This window comes from Diceros bicornis, chromosome 16 (genome assembly GCF_020826845.1).
Source record: "Diceros bicornis minor isolate mBicDic1 chromosome 16, mDicBic1.mat.cur, whole genome shotgun sequence".
In the NCBI taxonomy this organism is placed as follows: Eukaryota; Metazoa; Chordata; class Mammalia; order Perissodactyla; family Rhinocerotidae; genus Diceros; species Diceros bicornis.
The window spans coordinates 21,448,393-21,468,506 of NC_080755.1; the positions used below are offsets into that span (position 1 = coordinate 21,448,393).

At 37.4% G+C, this 20,114-nt stretch overlaps 1 protein-coding gene across 1 annotated transcript in view; it reads left to right on the top strand.

Moving 5' to 3' along the window:
• Positions 1-20,114, top strand: part of TAF4B (TATA-box binding protein associated factor 4b) — a 128,016-nt gene that overhangs the window by 15,895 nt on the left and 92,007 nt on the right. Inside the window, exons 2-7 of the mRNA XM_058556921.1 lie at positions 31-176; positions 1,614-1,721; positions 7,053-7,214; positions 7,311-7,433; positions 12,479-12,568; positions 15,045-15,662. Of these exons, the coding sequence (XP_058412904.1) occupies positions 31-176; positions 1,614-1,721; positions 7,053-7,214; positions 7,311-7,433; positions 12,479-12,568; positions 15,045-15,662 (1,247 nt within the window). The remainder of the gene's footprint in view (positions 1-30; positions 177-1,613; positions 1,722-7,052; positions 7,215-7,310; positions 7,434-12,478; positions 12,569-15,044; positions 15,663-20,114) is intronic.

Consider the following 20,114-nt stretch of genomic DNA (forward strand, 5'->3'; position numbering starts at 1 on the left):
CTAAGGTCACTTTTTTTCTTTTAACTATAGGAACAGTTTTGATCAAAAGTAACAGTGGTCAGTTGATGTTGGTATCTCCCCAGCAAGCTGTAACAAGAGCCGAGACCACAAGTAACATAACTTCAAGGCCACCTGTACCAGCGAATACTCAGACAGTCAAAATCTGTACCATGCCGGTAATATACCTTCAAGCTTTTTTTCATATTTCTTAGTTTTCCAGCTATTATCTTCATATAAATGTGTATATTTTCCAGTAAAAATAATTGGACAGATGATTCTGCTCAACTTTTTGAATCACGCTACTTTCTTTTTGAATATGTTAATTTAATCAAGATGTTTGGTTTTGTCATTTGGTAATTGCTGAAATAATAAAAATTCAGTCTTCATACTCAAAGGTTTTGTAGTCCTCAAGGGAATGTTCAAAGGGCTGTTGGCATCTCCAAATGGAAAGGAAACCATTCTGCTTCGATTTTAATTTGTGTAAAATATTAAGACTACCGTTTATAGTATTTATTTTTATTCATATCTTACAGGAATTACCTTTAAGAAATTCAGAAATCTGTAATATTTCATTAATTTGGCATTATTAGAATATGATTTATTTTATATACATGATAATCTTTTTAGGTAAGTGAAGCTTATCTTCTATGCCAGAGTTAAAAAAATATTTTTATGGGCATCTTTCTTTGGTTAAACAGAAAATGCTGGGCCTGCCCAGTGGCTTAGTGGTTAAGTGCGTGTGCTCCGCTACTGGTGGCCCGGATTTGGATCCCGGGCGCGCACCAACGCACCGCTTCTCCGGCCATGCTGAGGCCGCGTCCCACATACAGCAACTAGAAGGATGTGCAACTATGACATACAACTATCTACTGGGGCTTTGGGGAGAAAAAGGGGGCAAAAAAAGGAGGAGGGCTGGCAATAGATGTTAGCTCAGGGCCGGTCTTCCTCAGCAAAAAGAGGAGGATTAGCACGGATGTTAGCTCAGGGCTGATCTCCCTCACAAAAAAAAATAAAATAAAATAAATAAAAATATTAAAAAAAACAAAAACAAAAACAGAAAATGCTGATGATTTTCTTGAGTCAGGCTCATCCTAATGAAAGATTGCATTGTATTCTGTGGTAATACCATCTCTGCCAGAACTCCCCCTTTCCCTTCTGTTTCGTGCTCTCCTAATTTGATTCTAGGTTCTCAAGCAGTCATTCTCTCTAATACTGTATCTGTCAATGATAGCTCCTCCTTCCCTGTCTAGTTTGCTTTAACTGCTATGGGTTGAGAAGATAGGTTAGCAGATTTTTGTTTATAATTAGATATTAAATAAGAATCTGTATGTTTTCTGTATAAGCCAAAAAGTAAAGTTCAAGATTTTAATGCTGAAATATTGTGATATTTATTTGTTAAGTCAGTTGCCTCCTTAGGAATATGAAATGATGTCAACTGGCCAATTGACCAGTTAAGTTCATAGTAGTAGAGAATGTATATAAAATCCATAAGATTATAAAGCCAGTTATAGCAAAGAAGTTTGCTATAGTAAAGTGTTTTAATGTTTGCCATAGTACTGATTGATTTTAAATTACTAATATTGATGACTCTGTATTATCTTCCCCCACCCCAGAATTCCAGTTCACAGTTAATCAAGAAAGTGGCAGTGGCACCTGTTAAAAAAGTGGCACAAATAGCAACTACTGTGGTAACCACTGTTCCGAAGCCTTCCTCAGTACAAGTAAGTTGTGACTGACTTGTGGCCATGTGTGCACTGGTTTTATTCTCTCATCTGTCTATTATTTAGCTATTTCCTGCCAAATGTATAAGTTGCTGACTGTGACACTGAAGAGAGCAATTCAGTGATATATGATGACACTTATCAAACTGGGAACTGTTGGAGGTATGGGAAACAGATAAACATGGTGTATATTCTTGGGATATCAGTTTTACTTACATGTATTAAATTAATACAAATAGCCAGGTGTTGCAATATCTAGAAGCAGGGGCTGGGACAGAATTTTGGTGTATGGGACATTTATTAGGGTTCGATACCTGTAGAAGGGAAGGAGAGTAAGTAAGAGTTAGCACTAGATGTAGGCCCAATAAAGCCTCAGCTGACCTGGTGGAGAACTTTAGAACAAATATGGTCTGTCAGAGTTGTCCCACTGTGTGCCAACATGGTCAATTGGGCCTTAATTCCTCCTCTGTGATCAGGCATTGGATGTGGACTCTCCGGGAAGAGCTGTGCTCTTGGGCAAGGTAATTCTCTGCAGCTGAGAAAACCCTGAAGGAACTGACAACTGAAGCCTATCTAAGAGTATTGCCAACAGTTAGGACAACACAGATCTCTCCTTGTATTGGTATATCACAGTCTCCTCCTTGTATCATTGGGATCTACTTCCTCATACGTGTTGGAGGCCAGCTGTTCTGAGATTCCAGTGGGTTTCCTCCTTGGGGAAACAGAAGAAGAGGTTAGTAGGATGAACTACAGTCTCCACTGCTGCAGCTGATACTCATCATCTTCCTCCTCCACGATCCATTCTAGATTCTTCTCACCCTCAACTACCAACTCTGCTGGTCTTGGTAGCTTAACTGGTATTATGACCAGACCTTCATCCCTGAGGGATGCTAATCACCATGCCCTTTTGAGGCAAGAGTTGCTATACTTGTCCATTTATCATCACAGTTGGGCGAGGAAATACCAAGAGACACTTAAGTGGATCACTTGGATTCATCATATATACTCCTCTTGGCCTGTATTTTGTTATAGCAGCCTACCTTTCCAGATGTCAAGTCAATTACCTCTGTCTTGGTAATGACTCTTCTCTTTCCTGCTGGTCCCTGGACACAAGGAACTTGAAATACCCAGGAGGCAGCCATAGCGTCTAGTTCATAGGGACTCTTGCTATGGCCTTTGGTGAAAGTGTGCCCCCTGTAGGCAGAAGCGGGAAGCACAGAGTCTGCCAGTAGGTCTTTGGGAGTCACGGTAAGTGGATTCATTTATCCCTTTACTCCTTGATTCCTTTATTCTTTGTATATTTGTCCTATTAGGGACATAGTACCATATAGAATTTTTTGCTTCAGTGAGTACACTGAGTCTTATAAAATGGGGGATGGAATTCCATCTTCATAGAGTATTGCTTCTGAGTTTGCACTTCCCTTGTGGCTTCTGCAGGCTGTTCTAATACTTTCTAGGCTGGCATCTTCTGGGTCATGCTGTATATGATACTGTCAGTGGACCTCATGGTCATGGGACCACTGTCACACTTCCTTTGCTGTAGAGAGGGTGCATCTTCTTAGAGAATGTTATGTGAAATCCCATTCTGGTAGATCAAACCTTCTCTGGTGTTCGAAAACTTATTTAACCACAATGCTCCTATTCTTTTCCTCTAACAGTGATAATGAGCGGTGAATATGATTTTAATAATAGAGTTTTTTTTTTTTTAATTGCTACCATTTATTGAGCACTTAATGTGCTTGATACTTTTTAGGGACTTTATATCTATCCTCTCATTTTCATTCTTGTGACTATAAGGAAGTATTATCTCCATTTTATATGTGTGAAAGTCAGTTTTGAAAGGTCAAGACTTGCATGATTTCTGGTATGTGTGGCAAAGGGGGATTTTGATCCAAGATTTCTGTCTGACTCTGGAAACTCTGTTCTTAATGACCTCTGTACTGATTATCTCAAACTCTAGTTGTTTTTTTTCCCCCTTAGGATAAATTCTAAGGAGATTATTGGGGCAAAGGGTAGGAATTTAGGGCTACTGATATCTACTGTTGTATTGTAAGAAATATTCCTTAAAATGGGGTTTTTTGATGATCAGTAAGATGTGGACACAGAATAATACCACAGAGAGGCGTATGAAAGTGAAAGATTTATTATACTCACCTATCCTAGAAGAGGGAAGTGTGGCACGCCATGCAGGGGGCCATATGGGAGAAGCACCCAGGGCATGGGCTCAATCACACAGATGGGGAGCTGAGAGAGAGAGTGATACCCTGGGGGCAAGTGCCTTTATTGGGGGTAAGTGTGGAATACACAAGCAGAAGGCGTGAGTGGATTTCATTGGTGTATTTGAATGTCACTAGGTCGTAGTCAGGGGAGGGCAGGAAGGAGAATTTATGGCAGGGACCAACCTTATCACACTGGTGCTGATGGTCACCTGGGCGGGGTGCTCACAGCCTGTTTGTGGGATGTTGAGGCATCAGGAAAACCTGAAGTTTTAAGAATTTACAATACGATTATATTATTTTATGAAAGGGTTTTAATCATTTTAGCAGTACTTTGAGTCTATCAATTTTTTCATTGTATCTATTTCTTAAAGATTTAGTACATACAGTTATTCTAAAATGGTATACTGGGTTGCTTAGTTCTTTTCCTTGGATTATTTTTCCATATAAATGACTACCATTGATATTTCCATGTGGGTTGTTTATAACTTTTCCTAATTTAGATCAATGCACGTTTTAAGCTGGTTTGCTCCCCAGTGATTGGCTAAGGCGGTAGAAATTATCAAACAATCATGTTAATAATATCTGTCCATTTTAAGGGGTAGAGCATCCTCAGTTTTAGGCATTTCTTGGAAATAAGGAGCTAGAACTTGGAAATGAGAGAAGATAGAATTCTTTGTATTTGACTATAAAGGCAAATGTTTGTGTTAAGAAATTTTGAAAGTACAACATGGTCTCTTCTAGTAAACATAACAGGAACTAGTTTGAAATCTTTGTTCAGTTTTATGTTATATTTGATGATGAAGGTATAGCTTGGCCCATTGTTAAGGTTGGAATCTAATGGGCAGGTGATTGGATGTAGAATTAGTGTTTCTAATTAAATATGAACAAACCCAAAGTGATTGCCCTTTGAGACAGGTATAGAACATGACCCTCCAGGCCCGGTGGCATAGTGGTTAAGTTCGCATGCTCTGCTTGGGGCGGCCTGGGGTTCTCAGGTTTGGCTCCCAGGGGCAGATCTATGCACCGCTTATCAAGCCATGCTGTGGCAGGCGTCCCACATATAAAGTAGAGGGAGATGGGCACAGATGTTAGCCGAGGGCCAATCTTCCTCAGCAAAAAGAGGAGGACTGGCAACAGATGTTAGCTCAGGGCTAATCTTCCTCACAAAAAGGAAAAAAAAGAAAAAGAAAATGACCCTCCTTGACATGCAGTTTAATTTGCTAAATATGCATACAACTCATTTTACTGGCTCTATGTATAACTGATTTTCACAGATACATTTCACACACACCCCAGCTCTTTCTATTCTGTCCCCCAGACATGCCTAATCAGTGCCATTGCAGCCTTGCAAAGCATGGAAGTACCACTGGCTAGTCTAGAATATTGAATCTAAGGCAGAGTTGTGATTGAGTTTAAGACGGTCCATCCATTACTACAGTGGGATTACGTAGATAAAGACGGGGTTATGTACCTCTCCATGCCTTTTAAGAGGTGGAATTGTCATGGAAGGTGCATGTATCTGCGAAGGTACAGATAGTAGATATATTAGAAAGAGTTTTGAAGGACAGATTTTGTACTAGAGACAGAATAAAATATTGACAAGGAAAGTAGAAATGTCATAAATGCTCCCTCTACTCGCAAAAATAGGATACTTTTCCTGAGCTCACATTTCACTGGGCCTTATTTTTTGCTTCATAAGAGAGAGAGACAATACTTCCCTGAGGAACTCTTTCTGTGAGTCCTGAAAGGTAGTCAAAACCACCAGCCAAAGTTCCAGGTTACAGATTCTTAATATAGTACTACAAAGAGTTAATGGCTGAGTATAAAATAGACTCACTGAATAAAGAGTATTTGTTTACTGTACGTAAGCCTAAAAAAGTTTATTAGAAAATCTCCAAAAGGATTCAGAGGAAACTGCACAGTAGTTGTCCTTGGAGAGCAGGACTAAGTGTAGGAATGGGAGGAGACTTCATTTCATTATTGCCTTTAAGACCTGTTTACATTTAATAAAATTGTAGTCATTTAGGTGCAATTTTTTATTTTACCTTTTTTGCTTAACATTTCATTATTAGTTCTAGTCTTCATCATTGATCAGCGTTTTTCATTTCATTCCCATTTTTACCTTCAAAACTTTCTTGTTTAACATAGTCCAGTCTTTCTAAAGTGGGAAATTTTGGTGCACGTTCAAATTCACCTGTCTTGACTGTTACAGAAGGAAATTTTCTTGAAGATGATAGCAACCTGAACTTTTTGTGTTGTAATGCCTATAGACACAAGCATTTAAATTAAAATGATGGCGCAATGTTCGGTTTTCTGCGTGAGTTGTAAATACTGTTCTCTCCCTCACTCCCAAATTTTACTCATGTCCTGTAACTTTGTGTTTGTCTTTAAAATAAGATTGGATAAAGACTGTTGCTTTATCTCAATATGGTTGTCTAAATTACTACCCACTTGTGATTTCTTGTATTAAACTTTTTATCCTGCAGGTGGTGCTATAATCACACCTTGTTTCAGTAGAGGGGGGAAGAAACAAACAAGATTCTTTTCAGTGTGAAAATAAGATAACCGCATTTTGTAAAATTCATTATGCTTATTATAGTAGTCTACATAAAAGCAGTTTATCTGAATATAAGATAATCAGTAGATCTCTTTGCTTTGTACTTAAGAAAAAGCAGAAAATTACAGAATGGGAAATTATGTTTTCATATAAAGACTTGTTTTTTCAAATCCTTTTTGGAGAAGTGTTAATAATATTTTTTGAACATTCTGTGCTCGGCACTGTTTTTCACAAACAACCCTAGGTTAGTAGGTATCATCGCTATCCTTGTTTTTTACACACAGGAATCAGAGAGTTAGCAGGATTTAGTAACTTCCCTGAAGTCAACACTCAGTAGGTGTCAATGAAAAGTAGATGGGTAGGTGAGAATGAAATCCAGATCTGCTTGAGTCCAGAGCTCTTACAACTGTGTTACATTGCCTTAGACTAGTGGAGCATAACATAAAAACAAAGATGTCAGGAGCCATTTGTAGTCTGATAAGTGTTAGGTGAGGCACCAACTATGATATATATCATAGTAATACATATTTAAATGTATACTACTTTTAATTTCAGTCTGTGGCTGCACCAACCAACGTTGTCACAGTTACCCCTGTAAAGCCGTTGAATACTGTAACTACCCTGAAGCCTTCAAGTTTGGGAGCATCACCTGCCCCCTCAAAGGAGCCCAATCTTAAAGCAGAGAACTCAGCAGCTGCTCAGACTGATCTTTCTCCGGTAAGCTCTCACACCTTATATAAATACAGCTCTTTACAAATTTCTTGAATTCTGTTTTCTAGCTAACACTTGTGTTTGTTTTATTTCTGTATTTAGACGATGCTAGAAAATGTGAAGAAATGTAAGAACTTCCTTGCAATGTTAATAAAACTGGCATGTAGTGGATCACAGTCCCCAGAAATGGGGCAGAATGTGAAGAAGCTGGTGGAACAACTTTTGGTAAGTTAGTACTGTAACTTGCAAGTTCTGTAAGAATCTATAGAACATGTTTTAAGTGGGAAATAAATATTTTAAAATAATGTTTATTTTAAACGAATTTTTAAATAAAGTTTGCTTTTACTTCTGGAAGCTTTGTAATTATTATAAATCTTAGACAAGAAAATCTATTATGTATTATTTTCTGTATGCCAGTCCTGCTTCCCTTAGCTCAAAATGGGCCTTGGAGAGAATGTTGACTATTTGGTCAAATAAAAAGTTGTTATTAGAATTGCCAGTGACAGAAAGCCAGGCTGTCAACAAATAATGAAATTCAGTTCTCTATGTCCAAACAACAAACTTTGGGACCTGTGGAAGTAAGTTAACCTTCTTAGGTCTTGGTTTCCTTCTCTATAAGACGAGAAGAGTGAAAGTGATGATCTTTGAGGTTTACCTAAGGGCCAAGATGCTGTGTCTTTTAGCTACCAAATTATACATCCTTGGTTTCTTATATCCTGTATCAGGTAAAATGCTTATGTACCTTAAAGTGGATGAAGGTGGAGATTAGCAAATATTGCATATTATATGCTTAAGAAATATGATGAGGATTTAACATGTAATTTTGGATTTTTGTAACTACCTAAATCTACAGATTTTTCTGACCATATAATTAGAATTTTGGGGTATTTTTTCATATAAAAATGGTCACTTTTTCCCAACAGGAAATGAGTATATTTCAAATATTGTACAGGAAAACAAGCATAGTTTATAAATATTAAAATACCTTCTTTACTACTGTTTTTTATGCTACCTATAATTTGTTAGAAATAGGGCATATTTGAAATGGTTAGTTTTCCATTCAGGAAAACTATTTTAGATATTTAAAATTATAAGTCATATAGGGGCCGGCCCGGTGGCGCAAGCGGTTAAGTGCGCGCGCTCCGCTGCGGCGGCCTGGGGTTCGCTGGTTCGGATCCGGGGCGCGCACCGACGCACTGCTTGGTAAGCCATGCTGTGGCGGCGTCCCATATAAAGTGGAGGAAGATAGGCACCAATGTTAGCCCAGGGCCGTCTTCCTCAGCAAAAAAGGAGGAGGATTGGCGGATGTTAGCTCAGGGCTGATCTCCTCACAAAAAAAAAAAAAAAAAAAAATTATAAGTCATATAAATAACTTTCGAGTTTCTCTTTTAAAGTAAACATTGAGCTTTTGATCTTCCATTTTTAAAGTATATTGGTTTTGAAAGGGGATCTTGTGGCTTGTTTCTCTTAGATGGAATACTCTATAGAGGCATGATGGAAAGGAACGTGTATCCAATAAAACTTTTTTTTTTAAATGGGTTGTATTTTATTTTAATTAATTAATTTATTTTTGTGAGGAAGATCAGCCCTGAGTTAACACCCATGCCAATCCTCCTCTTTTTTTTTGCTGAGGAAGACTGGCCCTGGGCTAAAATCTGTGCCCATCTTCCTCCACTTTATATGGGATGCCACCACAGTATGGCCTGACAAGCAGTGCATCGGTGTGCGCCAGGGATCTGAACCCAGGCCGCCAGCAGTGGAGTATGTGCACTTAACTGCTACGCCACAGGGCTGGCCCCCCAGTAAAACATTTAAAAATTTCTAAGTACAGAGAATTTGTGTGAATTTTGTGGACAGCTAGGAGCAGTCAAGAATTAATGAAATATTCTTTCTAGCTTAAGCTCTGTTTAGCTTAATAGCTATTAGCTAATAGCTAATTAACAGCAAATAGCAATTCTTAAACATTTTGGTCTTAGGATACCTTTATATTGTTAAAAATTGAGGACTCCCAAAGAAATTTTGTTTTTGTGGAGTTGGGATTAAAATTGACATTTAAAATAAAAATTTTATTTATTAATTTATTTAAAAATAACAATAAAGCCTTTACATGTTGATATAAATAATATTTATGGTAGTCCCCCCTTATCTGAGGGGGATATGTTCTAAGACTCCTAGTGGATGCCTGAAACTGCGGATACTATTGAACCGTATATGTACTGTTTTTTCCTATACATAGATATTTGAGGTACAACAACAAAACTAGCATGAATTTTTTTTTCCTTCTACATAATTTTACAGACAGAAGATTTCATTCTTACCGTCGATCTTGGCAACCTCAGTATACAATTTTTTTCTTTCCTTATTAAGTTGAAAACTTCCACCTTTTCACTCAATGGAAGCACTTTACGGCTTCTCTTTGGCATATCCTAATTGCCAGCATCACTGCTCTTGCGCTTTAGGACCATTATTAAATAAAATAAGGGTTACTTGAACACAAGCACTGTGATACTGTGACAGTCTATCTGATAACCCAGTCAACTACTAAGTGACTAATGGGGCAGATAGCGTACGCAGCGTGAATATGCTGGACAAAGGGATGATTCACGTCCCAAGTGGGACAGAGCAGGATGGTGTGAGATTTCATCATGGCTACCCAGAGCAGCATGCAATTTAAAACTTGTGAATTGTTTATTTCTGGAATTTTCCCTTTAATATTTTGGGACCACGGTTGATTGTGGGTAGCTGAAACCACAGAAAGCGAAACTGTGGATAAAGGGGGGACTACTGTAAATGATGAAAACTGTAGTTTCCAAAACAAAGAAATTGAGTGAGAAGAGTGGCATTGCTTTACGTTTTTGCAAATCCCTTTAGTATCTGACTTAATAAAAGACAGCTAGATTCTCATATCTGCTTCTGCATTTAATCTGTTTTGTGATGTGTTATTTTGGTCGAAGTATTTGGAGAATATCTGGCCTCATGCAGAGAGGTAAATCCAAAAGTGAGTATTTTATAGAGCTTGTCTCCAGATCATTGTGGATTTTCTTTAGAGTTCACTGGTTTATCTTGCACTCTGAATGGATCTTTTACCCATATATGATTTTGGTAACAGCATGTATTTGGTCATTTGGAAAATACTGGTTCACTGAGTTGTACAGATCTTCCAAATGTTGACGAATTTGTTATTTAAGATATCAGGGGCCGGCCCCGGGGCTTAGCGGTTAACTGTGTGCGCTCTGCTACTGGCGGCCCGGGTTCGGATCCCAGGCGCGCACCGACGCACGGCTTGTCTGGCCACACTGAGGCAGCATCCCACATACAGCCACTAGAAGGATGTGCAACTATGACATACAACTATCTACTGGGGCTTTGGGGAGAAAAAGGGAAAAAAAAAGGAGGAGGATTGGCAATAGATGTTAGCTCAGGGCCGGTCTTCCTCAGCAAAAAGAGGAAGATTGGCATGGATGTTAGCTCAGGGCTCATCTTCCTCACACACACAAAAAAAAGATATCAAAAAAGCATACTTGGGGCCGGCCCGGTGGCGCAAGCGGTTAAGTGCGCGCGCTCCGCTGCGGCGGCCCGGGGTTCGCTGGTTCGGATCCCGGGCGCGCACCGACGCACTGCTTGGTAAGTCATGCTGTGGCGGCGTCCCATATAAAGTGGAGGAAGATGGGCACCGATGTTAGCCCAGGGCCGTCTTCCTCAGCAAAAAAAAAAAAAAAAAAGAGGAGGATTGGCGGATGTTAGCTCAGGGCTGATCTCCTCACAAAAAAAAAAAAAAAAATGAAAAAAAAAAAAAGCATACTTGTAGTCTCATCTACAGTGTCATCAAAAAATTCTTTAATTACTGGTAAGCTATCAAGCTCAGGATTGTGGTTACAAATTTTCTAATTTTAGTTTGAAAGCTCTAATTTTTATCATTACCAACAAATACTGTCAGTTGTTTTCCTTACAGAGACAGGCTTGGATTTTTGTTTTTTGGGTTTTTTTAGAGAAAATGTCTATCAAATACTCAAGTCTGAATAACCACAGTTGGTTTGATATTCTTTTCAATAAATGAAAAAAATCAGCTAGATCAGCTAGCAACTCAATCACAAGGTGCTTTTCCTTGAGCATCTTACTTTGGCCTGCAGCAGAAATGCTCTATGTGTGGTTCCCATTTTGTTACACATAATGTTAAAAAGATGCCTACTGAAGGGTTGAGATTTAGTGAAACTAATTTTTACTGCTTCATTGAGGGCATTCTAACGTGAAACTGACTCTCTTTTTTGTCTTTTACCACAAGTGCACGGCGATGTAGAGTGTGATGACAACGATTTCAATTCGTTGCCACTGCCTTTCTTGCCAGCAGTTTGACCCACTGCTGCTTCAGTGCAAATCTCAGCACAGCGAAAAGGGCCAAAAAAATTAGTATTAATGTGAAAATAATTTAGACCTCATAAACTCCTGAAATGCTTAAGAGTGTAAGGATGTATGGAAGAGTTCCTGAGTCGTTTGGAACAATAGTATATCTGTTATTATGGCCTTGCAATAGCGTTCCAAAAATATAGTCTTACTTCGGTTAAGGTAATTTGAAAATTGGAAAAGCAAAACAAAAAAAACCCCAAGGCCCCCAAACCAAATAACTTCCTATTCCCTGTCTTAAGAAGTTTAGGACTCCTTTGTCTTCACTTCTTTTTTTTTTTTTTTAATGAGGACGATCAGCCCTGAGCTAACATCCATGCTAATCCTCCTCTTTTTGCTGAGGAAGACCAGCTCTGAGCTAACATCTATTGCCAATCCTCCTCTTTTTTCCCCCAAAGCCCCAGTAGATAGTTGTATGTAATAGTTGCACATCCTTCTAGTTGCTGTATGTGGGATGCGGCCTCAGCATGGCCGGAGAAGCGGTGCGTCGGTGCGCACCTGGGATCCGAACCCCGGCCGCCAGTAGGGGAGCGCGCGCACTTAACCGCTAAGCCACGGGGCCGGCCTGTCTTCACTTCTTAATTAACAGACTGTACTACACCATCTATAGCCTTTTTCAGCCAGCCAGCTGTTCTCTCACTTTACTTACTGGGATGTTAAAAAAAATCATCCTTTCATTGTATTCTGTATGAACAAACATCTGTATTGTTTGTTTATTCATTTCACAAGTGACGTGAAAAAAAATGCGCCTGTTTAATGATGGACTTTATCACTGTTCAAAGCTTGCTATGTCTACAATCATGAATTATGCACGTTTCCTCTTTTAAAATATTTGTAGACCTAAAAGTGTTCTTTCTCACATTCCTCAGGATGCAAAAATTGAAGCAGAAGAATTTACTAGACAACTGTATGTTGAACTCAAGTCTTCACCTCAACCTCACCTAGTTCCTTTTCTTAAGGTAGGAGTTGTTACTTTGAAGAAATTGTTTGGATTAGATTACTTTAAAATAATTTAAAACTTGAATATTTCAATATGACAGCGATTTAATGTGAAGATACTAACGATGTAGGAGAAACCTCTCAGTGCTTTTGTAATCTATAAAGCACATTCATAGTCCATATCTTTTGGATTGGAACATGTTGGGAAAACAGAAGTAACATCTCATTCATGAACATGACTTGATTATATTATTTAATGCTTGTATCCTCAAAGATTCTTGACTTTTTTAAAAAAAAAATAGGGCCTTCTGCTTTGTCCTGATGACTCATGTTCTCTTAGAAATAATAAACCACAAAGTGCCAAAGTTAGTAGGAAAGCTGTTATTTTTAAAAATTAATTTATGTTGTTAGGCATACTCTTGTATAGGATTTATTGAATTAAATAGAATTTTGGTGGAGAACAATAACTGATAACAAGTGCTTGGTTTGGCAGACTGAAAAAATGTATTCCTTTTAGATAATCAGAATCTGAAAAGAAATCAAATTGAAATTTATAATGTCATTAAAAACCTGGGACTATAGTGAACTGAAGGCTCATCCCATAAATGTTGAAATAATGGGATGAGGAGTTGGCCTTTAAAAAAATTTAGCTTTGGGCCGGCCCCGTGGCTTAGTGGTTGGGTGCGCGCGCTCGGCTGCTGGCGGCCCGCGTTCGGATCCCGCACACCGACGCACCGCTTCTCCGGCCATGCTGAGGCCACGTCCCACATGGAGCAGCTAGAGGGATGTGCAGCTATGACATACAGCTATCTACTGGGGTTTTGGGGGGAAAAATAAATAAATAAATAAAAATTATAAAAAAAAAAAAATTTAGCTTAGTTGGCTAGGGGAGATGAAGGAGGCTTTGTAGTGGAAGACTCCCTTTGGTTGCCTCATGGAAGAAGAGTGGGAAGGGAGATGAGGCACCACATTTTCAGAACGATGTTAAAATAGTGGAAACTATCCCTAGGAGGGTGACCACGTTGATTAGGAGGGTGCTAATGACGTAATATGAAGTGTGGCTAAAGAAACTGAGAATGTTTGCGCTTAATTTCCATATTAGTCTTTTGAGAATAGATGCTAGATAGTGTAGTATTTTCCATTTTGGTGATGAGAAAACCATTTAAATTGACTAACTTTTGATCAAACTCACAGGTCCAGAATTTAGCCTGTCTTTCTTTACTTGCTAGGTAATACTGCCTTTAAGTTGCCAAATATTACTATGAAGTATATTTGCACTTTGTATCTGTTTTCTAAAGACCTGTTGAGCCTTATGCTTTTTTCTTGAGAGTTTTTTTTTTTCTCATCCTTAAGAGCATTTGGGGGTTGGATGTTGCATAGAGATGAGAGATTCAGCATTTAAGCTTAATTCTGGCTAGGTGATCAAGAGATAATTTACACGTACATTTTTTTATCGTTGTCTCTTTAAGTCTGATTAACATTTCTTTCTAATTGTGTTTTTCTCAGGACCCCCTCATCTTAGATTTCTAGCTTAAATTTAATTAATCAAATCACTTCATTCATGTATTTCCAAAGCAGCTTGTTTTCTACCATTTTTAAAGTTTGGAAAAAGATTATGAGAGACTTTCTGCTTCTTATTTTCCTTTGTTTCTATTTATATGTATACTTGGAAAGCTCTTCAGATAAGAATTTTCTTAAATTTTTTTAAATAAAAAAAAGTAAAGGAAGTAACTAAAAGGAAAGGAAGAGGAGCAGTAGTTCTCATTTGCTTCTTAAAAAAGGCAGTCTGACAGAATTTAAGTGTGAAAACACGAAAATTTTCCAAAACAGCTTATGAACTCCTCGCCAAAAAATAACCTATTATCTACTTTTCCAATTTTTTTTCGTACTCAAAAACAAAAACAACAAAAACCCCAGGGATGAAAAGGCAGAACCTTCTACTTTTTAGTTTGAACTGTCTTTATTCTTTCAGCAGGATACAAAGATAGATACCAACGTAAAAATCCAGTCAGAAAATATTCTAGCTCAGTGAAGGAAGTTGACCTTGTTTGTATTAGTTTTATTTTGCTGTAAAGACTATTTCTATTCAGAGTGTGCAAGTTATTTAACAAAAACCTTTTTTTTTAGGTTCTGCTGTCATATAAACAACCTTAAAGATACTGAAGTTATTAGTGATCAATTATGGGATTTAGATGAATACAAACAAGTATGATACAGTGTTTTATTTTACCAAATTGATACTGAAGTATACAAAATAAGTTTAATACTGAGACATAATAATTTCGTATTGAAAAATAAAGCACTTTTGGACTTTAAATTGATTGTATCCTGAGTATTGACGGGATATATGTAAGTGGTATCAGATTTCCTCAACTGCAACACTTGATATACTTTTGATTTATTGTATGCTGTAAAGATGTGAAATACAAAGTAGTTCAGTTTTACTAGTAGCTAATTTGTTTAGTTATCAGTGTTTTTTTCCTCTCCTGTTTCTAGAAAAGTGTGATTGCCTTACGACAACTCATGCCTAACTCCCAGAGCTTTATCCAGCAGTGTGTTCAGCAGACTTCTAGCGAGATAGTCATTGCTACTTGTACCACAACAGTAACAACTTCTCCTGTGGTGACAACCACAGTTTCCTCAATCCAGTCTGAAAAACCTGTGGTTGTTTCTGGAGCAACAACACCCAAAACTGTGTCAGTGCAAACTCTGAATCCACTTGCTGTTCCAGGGGGAGCCAAAACTGGAGTTGTGACACTTCATTCTGTGGGTCCAGCTGCTGGACCAGGAGGAACAACAGCTGGAACCGTTTTGCTTCAGACTCCAAAACCGCTTGTGACATCTATACAAAACACAGTTACAGCAGTCTCCCTTCAGCCTGAAAAGCCAGTTGTCTCTGGGGGGTCAGTAACGCTGGCCCTTCCCTCAGTAACTTTTGGAGAAACTTCAGCAGCAGCTATTTGTCTTCCGTCTGTGAAACCTGTTGTTACTTCTGCTGGGACCACATCTGACAAGCCTGTCATTGGCGCTCCAGTCCAAATCAAACTTGCACAGCCGGGCCCCATTCTTTCACAGCCAGCTGGTCTTCCACAGGCAGTAAAAGTCAAACAACTAGTAAGTAACGCTTCCTTTCTTCCTCTGTTTCTTATTTTGAAAGTTTCAAACATTGAGAAAACTGGCTGTGTACCTTTGACCGAGTTTGACCAGTTGTTACTGTTTTAACCGCATTTGCTTTGTCTCTCCGTCTCTCTGTTCACATACGCAAACACACACACACAATTTATTCCTGAACCGTTTCCGAGTTGGTTGCAGAAATCGTGATACTGCATGCCTAAGTACTATGTATCTTTTAAGGAAAGGTTTTTTTTTTTTTTAACATCCTTTTACCACAGCATACTTATCGCTCGTGGGAAGTTAATATTGGTAGAGTATTTCCCCAGTTGTCCCAACAATGTCCTTTATAGCTATTCTTTTTCTGATGTTGTTTCTAATAAAGAACTGCATATTACGTTTACTTGTCATTTCTCTTTAGGCTCCTTTAATCTAGAACAGTTCCCCAGCCTTTTGTGGTTGCTCGTTATGGTGTAATATTTTAAGTGCCCAGGCTAGTTGTTTTGTAGGATGGCCTTTATTTTGTTTTGTCTGATTGTTTCCTCAAGATTAGATTTAGATTAAATATTTTTGGCAGGTTTGTTACATAGGTGATATTATGGTAACATTTCTTTTAAAAAATGTGCTGAGGGGAGAGGGAGACAGGGAAGAGAGTAGATGAGTAAGAAGTTTTTTTTTTTCCTAAACTCGGTACGTTGGGAGGTTCTTGGGTGAAAGAAATCTTAACTGTTTCTCTATCAGTGTTTAAAACGTTCTACTTTATTCAAGACAAGTTTTATTAGAAGACTATGAAAGTATTGTTAACCTGTGGGAGATAGTACATTGTGAATTAATTAAAAATCATATTTTTTTAGTAAATTTCTCCCCTACCAGCTGTTCTTTTGATTTTTGGTGATTGCACTTATTCTCTTTTGTAAAGTCTTCATGTTAAAGGCTGTGTTTTGAATCTTTTTGTTTTAGTTTACTCTGCTTCTTCAAGTAGTAAAATCTAAGTAAACTTACTAGCCTTGTTTGATCAGAAAAGAGGTTAATATCTGTGGTTGATTGTCTTTGAGGCAGAGGGCAGCTTTGGGCATAGAATGAAAGGGGCAGGATCAGTTTGGACAGCAGTCAACTCTTGGGTAGTTAGGAAGTAATAGTTATTTCCTGGGTGCTAATCTTTTTTCATCCCCTCCTACTCTGGATCTGATTTTCAAATGGGAAAATGTACCTGCCTTGCACAGTTTCTCTTTGGTGTCTGAATTTAATCTCCAAGATGAAATTTTTTTAGAAGCAGTGATTCTTTTTTTTTTGTGAGGAAGATCAGCCCTGAGCTAACATCCATGCTAATCCTCCTCTTTTCGCTGAGGAAGACCGGCTCTGCGCTAACATCTGTTGCCAATCCTCCTCCTTTTTTTCCCCCAAAGCCCCAGTAGATAGTTGTATGCCATAGTTGTACAGCCTTCTAGTTGCTGTATGTGGGACGCGGCCTCAGCATGGCCAGAGAAGCGGTGCGTCAGTGCACGCCCGGATCCGAACCCGGGCCTCCAGCAGCGGAGCATGGGCACTTAACCGCTAAGCCACGGGGCCGGCCCCAGAAGCAGTAATTCTTAAACATTGGTCTGAGCAGCCAGGTTTGGGAACCACTGGAACACAGTAATTGCCCCAAGGAAAGTCTTCTTTTTGGTAGCACTGAACAGAATTGAAATCCTCTTTACAAGTCATAGCTGATTCTTGAATCAGTGCTAATCTTTATTGAACATCTATAGCGTATCGGTCCCTGAAGTGAAATAATACTCTATAGCTGCATAGAATTTTAAAAGCGTGTCATGTATACACTATGGATTTTAAAGTAATTTTGTGATGAAGAAAAGGCAAGGAGAAAACTAAGAATCTGGAACTTTTAAGTGACCCATCCACTGGCACTCAACAAGTAATGGGTCTCAGACTAGAGCCCAGTATCTTTCCCATTAGGTTATGGTGCTCATGGCAGGAACTTCTAGGTTTGTGTAGTGTCCTGAAATAGAAAACTGTCTGGTAATAATATCTTGACAGCATTTACATTTTGTAGGTTTGACATGTTATACATTAAAAACAATTTCAGTCAAGAAAAAATGTAACAGAAAATGCAGTGGTAAATTTTAGGAATTTTTAAACTTCCTACTTTGATTCTTAAAAGAATGTGGAATAATTTAATTTTCCTTGTGAATTCTACTTGCTTGTTTGGCCTTTGTTTCAATTTTAGTCAACAGATTTGACGTCAGTATTCACACCTTTTTATTTAAAATGGCAAAAACCAGAGCAGCTAGACACTGAAGATGCATTGTAATCTGTTTTACAACAGATTTTTACCTGGAGCACAAAACAGCATAAGCCGTTCTTTATGGTAATGCCACAGAGAGGATTGAACTAAGAGACTCTTTCAAATCAACTAATTTAGAAAATTGATATTACTCAAGTTTGAATTAGTATTACTCAAGTAATTGAAGAATATCATCGGTGAGTCCATTATAATCCATACTCCAGTTTAATCCTAGGTCTAAGTGAGAAGGAAAACACTCAGGGTGCTAGAAATCTAAGAAACCCAGGAAAGTATTCAACACAGCTTCTAAGAAATATGGCGAATAATCATTTAAAATATGAGAATTGCCACACTGGATCAACTCTATGGTCCATGCAACTCAAGATGCAGTCTTGATATGAAGAATACAAATATGACTATCTTATTCAATGTTAGGTTTAAAATTTGTGTAATTTATTTCCTTTAATAATTGATCATGTATTTAAAAATTCCCTCTTAATACTTTATCTGTTTCTATCTTATACAAGTTTTTCTGGAGAATTGTATAGGTGTTCTGCTTTCTGGATAAGATGTTTTAAATGTCACACTTCGAACTTAAAAGAATCCTCTCAATCTACCATTGCAGGGTTTAGGTTTTGTACAATTATTTTATGAAATTCATACATTTTTATTCCAGCTTAAAGAGACCCACCCCCATTTTTTTTAGAATTTAGATTTATCACTAGGTGTTATCTTTTCTATCTCATTGATTATTGTATGTTATCCTCTGGGGATCTGCTAAAGCTCTCATCAAGTAAGTTAACTAGAATTCTTCACAGTTTCTTTAGGCTTCAATTTTTCATTTTGTACCAGTAATTCAGTGCTTTGTATATTTTGATCCTCAGATGCTTGAATTGTTGAAATATGTACCTAATCAATAGTTCTCACGATTTTATCTAAGAATCTAGTTCTTATAAATGATTAATCTTCTTGGTTATCTATCAATTCTGGCATAGTAGTTGTTATACGATATTATACACTCCAGCTAAATGTTGAGCTTAACATTTTTACCTTTGTTTAGAAGTTAATGAAATAGAGTGGATAAGTTGGATTATAATCTACTGATGATGAATAGATAATAAGTAGAAGCTTTCAGGAATTTCGATGTTTAAAAGTTTTCCTTAGCATATTTGTGAAAAAACTGTTTTATTCATAATTGAGCAAAAGCTAAATTTAATTTAAATTAAAGATTATCATTTTAATTAAATTTAAACTCAATTACCAAAAGCCAATTTAATATAGAACAGCTAAATTTTAATTTCTGATCGTTTTTAAAATTAAATTTTTATAAATTTTAATAACTAATTTTACCCCGTAAAAATTAAACAGTAAGCCACTCAAAGCCATGACATGTGTGAATAAAATTCGTGAATGAGAAAGTTAATTCAGTATTCCTGGTATCTGTTTTTGGAAAAAAGGCTGACAATTTCAGAAAGTTAACTTAGTCATCTTTTATTTATATATTACTTGAATATCTTTAAGAATAATTTATACTTGGAGATAGGCCAGGAAGTTTTAGTATTATCATAGATATTTTTCTTATTTTAAATATATATTTCCCCCAGTGACTCTATTGCTCGCATTTCTTCCTTAACAGAATTGTAGACATTTGATAAATAAGTGGCCAAGTATGTTCAACAACCATTCACCAAATATTACTGTTTTATGGATCTAAGAGAAAAACAAATAGGTATTAGTGCATTATTACTGTGGTAAGTTTCATTATATTGAAGTAAAACTGATCTCCTAAAATAAATTGACCCAGAATATTAGAAAAAATTTTTGTTGTGGTTGCATCATATTTTTTTCTTGTACCTAATTACTTTGAAGTAGGGGAACCATTAAAGAATTTTCAACAAATACATTTTTGTATGAAATACTGTGTGAGACATAACTCTGCTGATTGTCTCTGATCTCAGTTCTCCTTGGAGAAGGAGAAATATTTTCCAGGTATAAATTTTAGTCTCTTGAGTATGCTGGTGGCCAGCATTTTCATTAGAGAAGTTGAAATAAAAAATGAGTGGGGAAAAAAAACAAGGATTATTAGTTGTTTTATTGACTCAGGTAGTTCACTCTGAGTTTCCTATTGGACTGACCTACCAGGATCCAGACTTTACCAGTTTGTCTTTTTTTTT